At 50.6% G+C, this 12,305-nt stretch overlaps 1 protein-coding gene across 1 annotated transcript in view; it reads left to right on the top strand.

Annotated features, from left to right (window-relative positions):
* The window catches only part of LTBP2 (latent transforming growth factor beta binding protein 2), an 83,888-nt gene that overhangs the window by 51,490 nt on the left and 20,093 nt on the right, over nt 1–12,305 (top strand). The window contains exons 9-10 of the mRNA XM_049770533.1: nt 7,231–7,305; nt 10,817–10,939. Of these exons, the coding sequence (XP_049626490.1) occupies nt 7,231–7,305; nt 10,817–10,939 (198 nt within the window). The remainder of the gene's footprint in view (nt 1–7,230; nt 7,306–10,816; nt 10,940–12,305) is intronic.

Here is a 12,305-nt window from a genome sequence, read left to right as displayed (position 1 = left end):
TGACTATTCTGTGTCTATCTCTCTGACTTATTTCACTCAGCATAATAGTTTCCATGTCCATCCACGGATAGGAAAAAATCTCATGCTTACATTTTTCGAGGAAGATTCTTGAAACAGTCTCAGGATATAAGTCTAGGGTGCCCCTGCTCCCCTTGAATGTGCTGTTTTTGTGCAATGCGCAAGATGCACATACATGCCCCACGGGGAGGGGAGGCTCCTGGCTCCAACGGGTAGGTCAGGATAAGCTTCTTATAGGAGATGACATCCAAAACAAGGGCCAGCCAAAGGGATGGGCAGGAGCTGAGCAGCCCTAAGAAGCTGCATCTGCCCTCCTGGTGCCAGGGGAGCACCTCCCACTGCCCTCCTGCTTGGCGTTCTGCATATCTCAGCAAGCTGGGCACCAGGGTGCAGACCCTGGAATGTCTAGCATTCCTGCACACCGAGCAAGAAATAACAAAGACCAGGGCAACATAAACATTGAAAACACATTAAAGAGCAGTGGACGTTGTATAGAGATGGGCGAGAAGCTGGGGAACCTTGTTTGCATTGACCAGGTGCCAGACATGCAGCTTCATACACGTGCTGGCCAGGTAGGGGATGTTTCTTTAAGGAGGTGTGACAAGCAAGCTACTGTGCAAAGTTGGAGGAAGAAAAGGGGAGTTTCTGGGGTGGGTTTGGGAAGGGTTGGCAAGGTAAGCAGGACTTCCTGGTTCTAGAACATTCTCAACCCTGGAAGCTTTGGTCCTTTAAAGCCTCTATTTCTTCTGCTGGCTTTTGTTAAAATTTCTTTTATTGAATCACCGTGAGATTAAAAAAATTAATAAGTTATTAATATCTGAGTTCAGGGACTGGAGATATAGCATGAGGTAAGGCATTTGTCTTGCATGCAGAAGGACGGTGGTTAGAATCCTGGCATCCTATATGGTCCCCTGAGCATGCCAGGAGCAATTTCTGAGCATAGAGCCAGGAGTAACAACCCCTGAAAGCTGCAGGGTGAGACCCAAAAACAAACAAACAAGCAAAAATTATTTGAGTTCAGTCATACAATGTTCCAACACTCATCTCTTCACCAGTGTACATTTCCCACTACCAATTTTCCCAGTTTCCCTCCCATCCCCACCCCTTAGCCTGCTTCTATGGCAGATGCTTTTCTTATCTTCTATTCTCTCTCTTCCCTTTTTTCCTTTAGGCACTATTGTTGCAATACCATTACTGAAAGAGTATCATGCACATCATTTTACCTCCTTTCAGCACCCAGTTCTTGTCTACAGTGAGCATTTTCAACTATTATTGTCATAGTGGTCTCTTCTCTGTCCTAACTGCATTCTCCCCATTCTATTTCTGTTTTGATTAACAACAACAAAAAAGAGGTTGGAGTGATAGCACAGTAAGTAGGGTGCTGGTTTTGCATGTGGCTGACCCAAGTTTGATTCCCAGCATCCTATATGGTCCCCCAAGCCTACCATGAGTGGTTTCTGAGCACAGAACCAGGAGTAACCCCTGAGAACTGCTGGGTGTAACTAAAAAAATAAACAAACAAAAACCAAACTTTGGATGGGCAGGGGTGGGGGAAGTAATGGTACAGCAGGTAGGATGCTTGTCTTGCATGTAGCTGTCCCAGGTTCAATTTATGGCATCCCACATGCCCTGCTGAGGCCGCCAGGAGTAAGTCCTGAGCACCACTGGATATGGCTCCCCAACCACCCAAAACAAACAAACAAAAAAGATGAAGGTAGCTTATCTTTCCTTCCAGCAGATCAGGGATGAGGGCAGGAACAAGGCTAGCAGAACCAGCATGTGATCCATGGTTACCCGAAGTCACCTTTGGCTTCTGAGGCTCTGCTGTCACGATGGTCCTTGTGGGGTGCCTGCTATTTCTGACATGGAAAAGGACTGCTTTGAAGTCTCCATTACATGGCACAGACAAGTCCCTTTACTTCCAGAAAAAATTCCTCAGTGTCTCTTTCTCAAGGAGATGAGTCGGGCGTCAACCCAGGCCAGTGGCTTATGCCCCCTTCTCTCTTCTTCTGAGGACACTGCTGCTGGCTTTCCTCCCTGACCTGGAGTGAGGTGGGGGTCCAGGCTCTCCTCTGTGGTCCCTTTGCCAGGGTCTGGGGACCCCAGAGCTCTCCCTGAGCCATTCTGACTGAGGCCACATTTGAAAGTTTTCATGTGAGACAGACATCTGGGTTGACTGGAAAGTTGGCTGTGGCCCCATCTGGCTTGGCACTCACTGTGTCAACCCCAAGGCCCCTTTGCTGGGGCAGTGAGGCGGGTACATGCTGGCAGCCTGCACTGCTGGGCCCCAGCGCTTTGCCCTGGGATTGTCTTGCTCTCCACCTGGCCAGGGGTGAGCTCACTTCAGAACCTGAACCCTTCTTCTACGCCTCCTTGCCCACTCACTTCCAAGGAGAGCTGGTTTTCTTGCTTGACTGCTTCAAGAAATTCTGCTTCTTTCCTTTTTGAACAGCGCCAATGGCCGGCTGCCAGTTCCAGAATGTTTACACTGTACCAGACCAGTCCCTTTGCCTGCTTTCTCTCATGAATTGTCACAACTACCTGAAAGCTAAGGGGTCTTTCTTTACTCTGGTTTGAATATAGGAGGATAAAAAGTGCAGCTCAGAGGGGCCAAGGCACTTATCTAAGACCACACAGTTACAACAGGAGAAATTTGGATTCTAATCCCATTGGGTCTGAGTCTTTCAATGGTCTGAGAGCTTTCTAATCATTCTGGAGAAGTTAGATCTACATAAAGACAGCACGCAGATGCCAGACCAGAAACCCACAGGTGGCAGGGTGCACCCCAAGACTGTATTTCATAAGTCACCTGTGCATGTAGCCCAAGTCTTCTTAAGATGACTGGGGAGTGCATGCTGTAAACCAGGGGGGGAGGGATAGAGTTTACTCCCTAGTACCACACGGTCTCCTAAGCACTGCTAGGAGTAGCCTCTGAGCACTGACAGATATGCCTCCCAAAAAAGAAGATTGGGGTGCAGAATAAGATTGGGGTACAAAAACAGTCCAGGCCTCTGTGTTAACAAAGGGTTGTTGCGAACCCAGAGAGATAGCACAGCGGCGTTTGCCTTGCAAAAGGCCGATCCAGGACCAAAGGTGGTTGGTTCGAATCCTGGTGTCCCATATGGTCCCCCGTGCCTGCCAGGAGCTATTTCTGAGCAGACAGCCAGGAGTAACCCCTGAGCAATGCCGGGTGTGGCCCAAAAACAAAACAAAAACAAAAACAAAAACAAAACAAGGGGCCGGGTAGGTGGCGCTGGAGGTAAGGTGTCTGCCTTGCAAGCGCTAGCCAAGGAAGGACCTCGGTTCGATCCCCCGGTGTCCCATATGGTCCTCCCAAGCCAGGGGCGATTTCTGAGCACATAGCCAGGAGTAACCCCTGAGCGTCAAACGGGTGTGGCCCAAAAACCAAAAAAAAAAAAAAAAAAACAACAACAAAAAAAAAAAAAAACAAAACAAAGTCCCTGACTCTTATGTGCATGAGTGTGTGGATATTTCCTGTGAGCAGAGCTCAACTTTGTTCTACAGTTTAAGAGAAAGCCACAGCCAGGCAATGCCCAGGGCAGCCTGGGAACAGGGGTTGGGGATGGACTTTGGATGAATGGGGATGTAACTATACTCATGGAATGTGTATTTGGACCCCTCAAAGGATGCAAGCTCTGGCTTGGACCAGTTGCATCCTGACCCTGGCTTGGAGGAAGGTTACAGGGGCAGGCATGTGAGGGCAGCATTGAGGGAGACCACATGGGCATGAGGTGGGGCTGGGAGCAGAGACCTTCATAGTAATAGCATGAGCACCATCACTGTCATCATTGACACCACTTGCCCCCACCTTTGGAGGCCCTCCACTCACTGAGCCCTGAATGAGGAAGGGAACATTCCTAGGGCCATTCTGCTGATGAGGAAATTGGGTGGCCCCAGGCCCCATTATCTGGGTTCTGGAATCTTCTGCCCACTTACCTCCCTTACCTACCATGGCCACTTCTGGTGCCCTTGGCACAACGTTAGCTGAATGAGAAGGGCCTGGCGTGGGAGTAGCTGTGCTGGGCAGGATGCCTGTGCTGGGGATTCGCCTCAGACAAGGCTGGCAGGGCTCCCCTGTTGGGCTTTGGGGAAGCTGGTCTCTGGCCCAGGATGTGCCGAGTGCTCCTTCCCAGGCACTCAGAGCCTCCTAGAGCTTGTGCTCGAGTTAGCACCCTCTTGCCCTATGGGGGGCATCTCTCCTGCAGAGCTCCAGGGGGTGGGGTCTGAGCAGACCCCTCTCTCCTCTCTGTGCAAGGGGAGTGAAATACTCTCACCTTACCCCGAGGAAGCTGGAGGAACGGTGCTGATTCCTCCCCCAAGGAGGATGAGCTGCATGGATAGGCACGATGTCATTGCCAAAATGTGACAAGTGTGGTGCTCAGTTTCACATGCCTTTCAGCAGTCACAGTGAGCAAGGAATTGTCACCTCTGTGTTACTGGCAAGAAAACCCAGGCTCAGTAATACTAAGGAAATTATCCAAGTTTATCCAATCACTGAGGAGCCTGGAAAGCTTGTCATCCTGAAGATTTGTCATCCTGTGGAGACTTGTGATCCCTGTGTTGTAGGGATGGAGGGAGGAAGGAAGGAAGGAAGGAAGGAAGGAAGGAAGGAAGGAAGGAAGGAAGGAAGGAAGGAAGGAAGGAAGGGAGGGAGGGAGGGAGGGAGGGAGGGAGGGAGGGAGGGAGGAAGGGAGAGTGGAAGGAAGGAAGGAGAGAGGGAGAGAGGAAGGAAGGAAGGAAGGAAGGAAGGAAAGAAGGGAGGGAGGGAGGGAGGGAAGGAAGGAAGGGAGGGAGGGAGGGAGGGAGGGAGGGAGGGAAGGAAGGAAGGAAGGGAGGGAGGGAGGGAGGGAGGGAAGGAAGGGAGGGAGGGAGGGAGGGAGGGACCAAGGAAGGATGAAAGAGGGAAGGGAGAAAAGAAGGAAGGAAAGAAGAGAAGAAGGTAGGAAGGAGGGAAGAGGAAAAGGAAGGGGAAAGGCATGAAAGAGGGAAGAAGGGAACCAGAGAGAAGGAATAAAGAAGAAATGAAAAGAGGGAAGGAAGTAAATGGAGGGAGGAGGGAAGGAAGGAGGGAATCAAGGGAAGGAAGGGAGGAAAGAGGGAAAGGAAGGAAAGATGGAGGGAAGAAAGCATGGGAGGAGGGAAGGATGGAAGGAAATAGAGAAGGAAGGAGGGAGGAAAGAAAAGAGGGAGGCAAGGAAGGAGGCAAGGAAGAAGAGGAGAAAGGGAAGAATGAAGGAAAGGAGAGAGGGAGGAAGAAGAGAAGGGATGGTAGGAAGAAAGGAAGGAAGGAAGGAAGGAAGGTAGGAAGGAAGGAAGGAAGGAAGGAAGGAAGGAAGGAAGGAAGGAAAGCAGGCAGGCAGAGAGAAAGGGAAGACTTGGAGAGTCTACTGGCGTGTCAGCATTGTGCTAACTTGAGCCCAAGGTTTATTGTGTCAGGAAATAGAGTCCTTGCAACAGCCCCAAACTAAGCTGCTGCCACTTGAACAAACACAGACTGAAGCCTGGGACAGTAAGAACTGAGTCAGGTCACTCAGTTCTTCAGAGAGAAACCAGGAACAGGATGTGGGTCTGGCTGCTCTGCTCCTACATGCTTGTCTTGCTGTTGCTCTGGGGTTGGAGGTGGGGCAGACATTTCTCTATCTTGTCCCACTTTGCCAGCAGAGGGTTCAGCTCCAGCCAGTTCACATTCCTCTTCTTCGTATGTGAAGCTTCACATCCAGCCCTTTTTTGGGGGGAGGGAGAGCAGAAGCACAAGAGAGTCCTCTAGGAAGAGAATTGTGTGGCAGGGGACTCTCCACATGTCCCCACTACAGCTATCTGTCATCACAGACTGAGATCAGCATGGCTGGAAGCAGCCTCATGGCCAGACACATGTCCCCACATTTCCCTGGGCCCTGGCATAGAATCAGGGCCAAAACTATCTCAGGCAATTAGCTGGCCCTTACTGAGGCCTCTTTAGGAGTCCCAGCAGTCAAGGCAAGAATGAGCAGCACAGGGGCTGGGCCCAACCAGAGTCCCTCTACTTCCTTCCCTGGCCTGTATGTAGGCTGAGATGTGATGGGAGTGGACAGGCAGGCGGACCCGAGTCCTGGGCCCACATGGCTATGTTTTCTCTCTAGGAAAACCATGCTCATTTGTTCAACATGTCTCATTTAGTGCCATTAATGCTCCATGGAATTCAGGTTGACCTCAGCTGATCTCTCCACAGAACTTCAGCTTCCTCAGGCCCAAGAATGTCAGCTGCAAATTCCCAGCAGCTCCTCTTGGAAATGCCTGAACACCCTACTCCATCCTTCTCTGCATTCAGACCCTTCCACCCCTCTCACCTTCTTCATGCTCTGTCAGAGCACCTGGCCTGCTCCCAGAGAGATTGTGGGCTTCGAGCCTGTGTCTGATGAGTTAGTTTCTGTCCTCCTGGGTAGCCCTGTCTTTCCCCACTTTTGTCATTCTCTCTTTTAATTCTATTTATTTATTTATGTTTGTTTGTTTGTTTTTTGGTTTTCGGGTCACACCTGGCAGCGCTCAGGGGTTCCTCCTGGCTCTATGCTCAGAAATCTCTCCTGGCAGGCTCGGGGGACCATATGGGATGCCGGGATTTGAATCACCGTCCTTCTGTATGCAAGGCAAACGCACTACCTCCATGCTATCTCTCTGGCCCCTCTCTTAATTCTTGTAGAAAAAAGCAGGGTGAATGAAAGAGATCCCAAGAGAGATAATCAGGGGGGCCAGAGCAATAGCACAGCAGATAGGCCATTTACCTTGCATGTGGCCAACCTGGGTTTAATCTCTGGCATTTCTCATATGTTCCTTTGAGCCCATCAGGAATGATTCCTGAGTGCAGAGCCAGAAATTGTCCCTGTGCACAGCTGGGTGTGGTCAAAAAACACAAAACAAACAAATAAAAAAAGAGAGAAGATCAGCATTCCAGTGTCTCTCTGAGCTTCCAGAGAGTTCTCGAGTTCTCGGCCTTGACAGCAACTGCGTGAGGCTTGCCAAGTTGCAGGCATTTGCTTTTGGAGAGCAGCAGAAAAGAATGGCTTAGAACTTCTTCCACATGCCAGAGTATCTGGCTTCAGAATCCTAACCCTGTCCATCAGCTGGGGACCTCAGCATCACCCTGCACCCCACTTCTCAGCCTGAATGACAGAGGAGGCCAAGGGTCCTCGGTGAGATCTCTCTGTGTTTCCTCAGCCTCCCCCGTGATTGAAAACGGCCTGCTGGAGTGTCCCCAGGGGTACAAGAGACTGAACCTCACCCACTGCCAAGGTAAGGATTGGGGCCAGTAGGAATGGGGATGGAATAATGCAAGGACACCCCACTTCGAAATAGGAAGAATATCTCAACAACCTGAGTGGTCTCCATTGAGTTCCCCTATGACCAGCACAAGGGGGTTATGTGGGCTGCTGAACATAGGGTCTAGGAAGTTGGGGTGTGATGATGGAGAGGCATAGGAGAGGGACTAGGAGCAGAGTCTATCCCTTGTACCCCATCTTCTCCCACCTGCCTTAAAGCCCCCCACAGCACACTCTCTTACCCTAGAGCTGTTTTTCTTGCCCAGGGGGGGCTTTCACCTCAGTGGGGAAAGCAAGTCACACCTAATCTGTGGGGGTCCTGGGGAATTTCCTCACCCAAGTCCCTGCATTATGGTGGGGACAGCTGGTGTCCAAAGGGGAGAGATAAGATTCTCCAGGTTAGGGGGCCAGAGTTGTAGCACAGTATTAGGGTGTTTGCCTTGCATGCAGCTGATCCAGGATGAACTCCTGGGTTCATTCGATCCCCAGCATTTCATATGGTCCCTTAAGTCAGGGACAACTTCTGACCACAGAGCCAGAAGTAACCCCTGGGTGCCAACGAGTGTGGCCCCCCCCCCAAAATAAGATTCTCCAGTTTAGTGTGGGTGCCTGGTCTGGCCGTGGACTCTGTAGGGCTTGTGGAGACCTGAGCTGTCTCAGAAATCCTGGGAATTTAAAAAAAAAAAAAAAATCCTGGGAATAGCCCAGGTGCCTCTTGGCATAAAACTCAGCTGCAGTTTTGTCTCTCAGGAGACATGCCAGGGGCTATGAGAAGACCAGGAGCTTCCATGGAGGCTGTTGTTGGCTGCAGACCTGGCAATTAGTGGCATAGGAGGAGGGCCTTGCAGCAGGCACTGGCCTCCTGAGAGAGGACCCACTGGGAAACCAAGACAGATTCAATTTAGAGAATCACATGCACACTGCAAGTCACTGTGCGAGACACCAGAACTTGACCTGAAGTTTTCTAGACACCGTGTTATCCCTGGAGGCTTCTTCAGAGAAGAGAGGAGTTGGAGGGCTGTAAGGGGGCCCATCCAGTCATTTGTCCATGACTGCCAGGACCAGAGGAGAATTCTGAACTGTGTCTAATTAAAAGCTTGAGGGAACCAGAGTGATAGCACAGTGGGTAAGGAACTTGCCTTGTACACAGTCAACCTGGGTTTGATCCTGGGCATAACATATCTCCACCAGGAATGATTCCAGAATGCAGAGCCAGGAGTAACCCCTGGTATCCCCCCTCCTAATAAAAAGGCTTGAGGGTCAGTGTGATGGCTCAAAGAACGCTAGTCTTGAATAGAGGAACTCTGGGTTCAATCTTTAGCATCCCATGATTCGTACTTCCTGAGCTGTACAAAAACCCAAATGAAAAGGACAAAGGAAAGGCTTTGATTACACTTTGATTAGGTGCTAGATGCTGACTCAGCCTAGCCTGGAGCACAGGGCCTGGCAGATAATGAGAACCAAGAACAGCCTGTCATTTTGTCCTTAGAGGGAACAGTTGGCTCTCCATATCTGAATGGCCCCTGGAAGGCTCTCCTCCCTGGAAACTTTCCTTATCTGGAGCACCAAAGTTGTTTCTTAGTATCTCAGCTGGGCTCTCCTCCCTGACCTTGGCTAAACCTAAGAATTAGATGCCCATGGTCGGAGTGGTAGCACAGCGGTAGGGCATTTGCTTTGCAAGTTGCCAACCCAGTACTTGCCTTGCAAGTAGCTGAACGCCAGTTCGATCCCCAGCATCCCATATGGTCCCCAAGTCACGAGTGATTTCTGATCTCAGAGCCTTGAGTAACTCCTGGCTCAGCGCTGCTGAATGTGACACCCCCCACCCCCAAAAAAATAATTAGATACCCAGGGTCCTCCATGTTCCCATGTTCCCCTGCTCACCCACTCTCCAAGTACAGGCAAAGACAGGTCACTCTTCACCCACATGCACTATCTCTCCTCTCGCCTCTTTCTCTCCCACAGAGAAAAAACTTGCAGGTTTGAGAGGAATAGGGCCCTTTGAAGCAGTGATGGATTTGCATTGAGAGGTTGAGGCAAAAGTGTGGCTTGCTAAGGAATGACTGACCTGTCTCTTTGCCCTTTGTTCTGTGCTGTTCACCCCACACCTGAGTATTAGGACTCGCTCGGTACAGAGTACCTTCCATGTTTACCCTGAAGTTGAGGACACGGACAACATAATTGTGGCTGTCCCCAATGGTACACCCAGCCATCCTGCAGGGAAGTCCCTTTTCTGTTCCCAGCAGAAGTATTTTTGAGATATTGAGAGAAGCTGGCACGGTTTCCTCATTAGAACAGATCAGGATGCAGCGGCAAGGCTGTGGGGATGTCTGTGGTGTGCCTGAGGGACCAGAGGAATTGAAGGACTCAGAACTCTTTCCTGCTAGATTCTGCCTCCTTTCCATGTCCCCAGATCTGGTCCGGAGGGACATGTGAGCAGGAGAGACTATCTCTAGCTCTAGCTTCTACTTTAAATGTCTCTTTCCCACGTGAACTTACTGACTCTGACTTCCTGAGTGATTTTGTGCAAGTTATTCCTAGGGCTTGTGTGAGGACTAGGGACACACCTGATAGGACTGCATGAGGGTTCAATGAGCATTGAAAGAAAGCCATAGCACAGTGGTAAGGAATTTGCCTTGCAAGCAGCCGATCCAGGATGGAATGTGGAATGTGGTTCGAATCCTGGCATCCCATATGATCCCTCGTTGCCTACCAGGAGTGATTTCTGAGCACAGGGCTAGAAGTAACCCTTGAGCACCGCCACCGGGTGTGACCCAAAAGCCAAAAAAAAAAAAAAAGAAAGAAAGAAAGCGACCGGTCTGGTACCAGCAGGTGTTACCTCCTTTGGCCAGTGTGTTTGCTTTGTTTATGAGCCACAGCTGGCCATACACAGAGATAATGGGTTTAGGAATATATGGGATGCTGGGGATTGAATTTGGGTTGGCCACATGCAAGGCAAGTAAGTACCTTACCTGCAGTACTCTGGCTCCAGCTGAGCCAATATGAGCTCCTAACACCTGCCTGTGTATCCAGTAGTTTGCAATTTTTGCATCATTCTTTCCTCCTAACCAAACTCTCCTGATTCCTGTTATAGAAAGGAGGAAAGTGGAGGCACTATGAAAGGAGTTGTATGAGTAAATGACAGCTCTCTGATTGTCATCATGTTGAGGAGGTGCAGATGGGGATGCTCTGAAGCCATCCTCAGGCATTGGGGTGAGGGTCTGGAGCTCTGGGTGGTGTCCCTCCTGGTGATCCTTGACCAACTAGGCCAAGTGGTTCAATGTTCAGGCAGATGCGGGGGACCATCAGGCACACATCTGCTGGGAGACGTGGCACATTCAATGCTAGGAGGGATCAGTGCCCTAATCACTGAGTTCTTGCTATCATAGTTTGGTCTGAATTGAGTGACGGTGATGGTCCTCTGCCTGCCTCAGGTTTGGGTGGAGTATCGAGGCTCATGGTCATGTGTATCCCTCATTCCCCAGATATCAACGAGTGCCTGACGCTGGGACTGTGCAAGGATGCCGAGTGCGTGAACACCAGGGGCAGCTTCCTGTGCACCTGCAGGCCTGGTCTGATGCTCGATCCTTCCCGAAGCCGCTGTGTGTGTGAGTGTGGGTGGGGACTAGATGGGGGTGGTTTGGGCCAACCCCAAACAGCATTTTTCCTTAGTTTGGTCACCTCAGACCTGGGGCCCAGGGTCTGCCACTTTGTCATAGCCAAGCTCAAAACACAGAATTCCTTGGTCTCCTCCCTCTGGCAAAAATTGCTTTCCACCTCCTGCTTATCTACTAAATGGGTTCTCAGCATTTCTGTCCCTTCTGCTGCACAGGGAGTATAAAAGCTCCCTCTGAGCCTCTGTAGGCTCAGTATATCATCACTTAACTATAGGTCTTTCTTAAGAGAGCCATGTGAATTCCTAGCAATAAGGGCCCTGCTGCCTAGACCCCCGCTGTGGTCCCCTGTGGCTCTGCATCATGAGCACATGCACTTCCCAAACTGTCTTAGCATTACATGTGTTCTTCCTTGTCACACAGGCCCAGGCAGCTGTTCTCAGTGAGTTCTGTGGTTTCCAGCTGTGAGAACCTCAAGTTGGCATCTTTCCTATCCTCAACTTCCCATAGAGCCAGTGTCATAGCCCAGAAGAGGCTTTCCTTGGCCCTGGCCAGAGCAGACTAAAACTCAGAGTCATTCTAGGCTCAGCAGGGGGTCCCATAGCTGGAAGTTCTGGGTTCTGGCACTGGGGAGCCACAGCACCATCTAGAGGGAGTGCCACGTGAAGGGAGAGGGCACTGGTTCCATCATGGTTGCCAGTGGTTGGCACTGGCCCATGTTAGCCAGGATGTGGGCTTATCCTCATTCCAATCTCAGGGATTAAGTGTGGGGTGGGGTGGGGCTCACCGGAGAACCAGGGGCCTTGGACCAGAGCAGGGAACACAGATGGCATGGCCATCATCCATATTTTTAGTTTAGTTTTTATTTTGGAGCCACACCTGGCTATCCTCAGGAGTTATTCCTGGCTGTGCTCAGGGGCATATAGGATACCAGGGATCAAACCTGGGTCAGCTGTGTGCAAGGCAAGCACACTACCTGCTGTAGTACCTCTTCACTATCACTCTGGCCCTGATCCTTCATATTTTATAAAGGAAGCAGATGAAGTCCAAGGTGGTCCTGGGTTCAAATTTGACCATGAAGGGGAGCTTCCCACATCAATATCTCAGCGTTGAGAGTTATTTTTTTCACTGCTGCCTGCTGAGTTCATCTCTCCCATCCAGCATGCCTCTCTGTCTTCCCTGGAGACACTGTGCAAGGAGACAGTATTACCACTGTCCCAGCACATGACAGGGACAGTGGTGGGCTAGGTCATTGCCTAGCTGATGAGGGATTTATATCCATGTGTCTGGCCACCCATCTTTCTAAACTGTCAGCATTGATCATGCCTCTTGAACCCCATGTACGTACAGGGTCTCTGCC

This window comes from Suncus etruscus, chromosome 3 (assembly GCF_024139225.1).
Source record: "Suncus etruscus isolate mSunEtr1 chromosome 3, mSunEtr1.pri.cur, whole genome shotgun sequence".
In the NCBI taxonomy this organism is placed as follows: domain Eukaryota; kingdom Metazoa; phylum Chordata; class Mammalia; order Eulipotyphla; family Soricidae; genus Suncus; species Suncus etruscus.
This window is presented reverse-complemented; position numbering and strand designations above follow the sequence as displayed.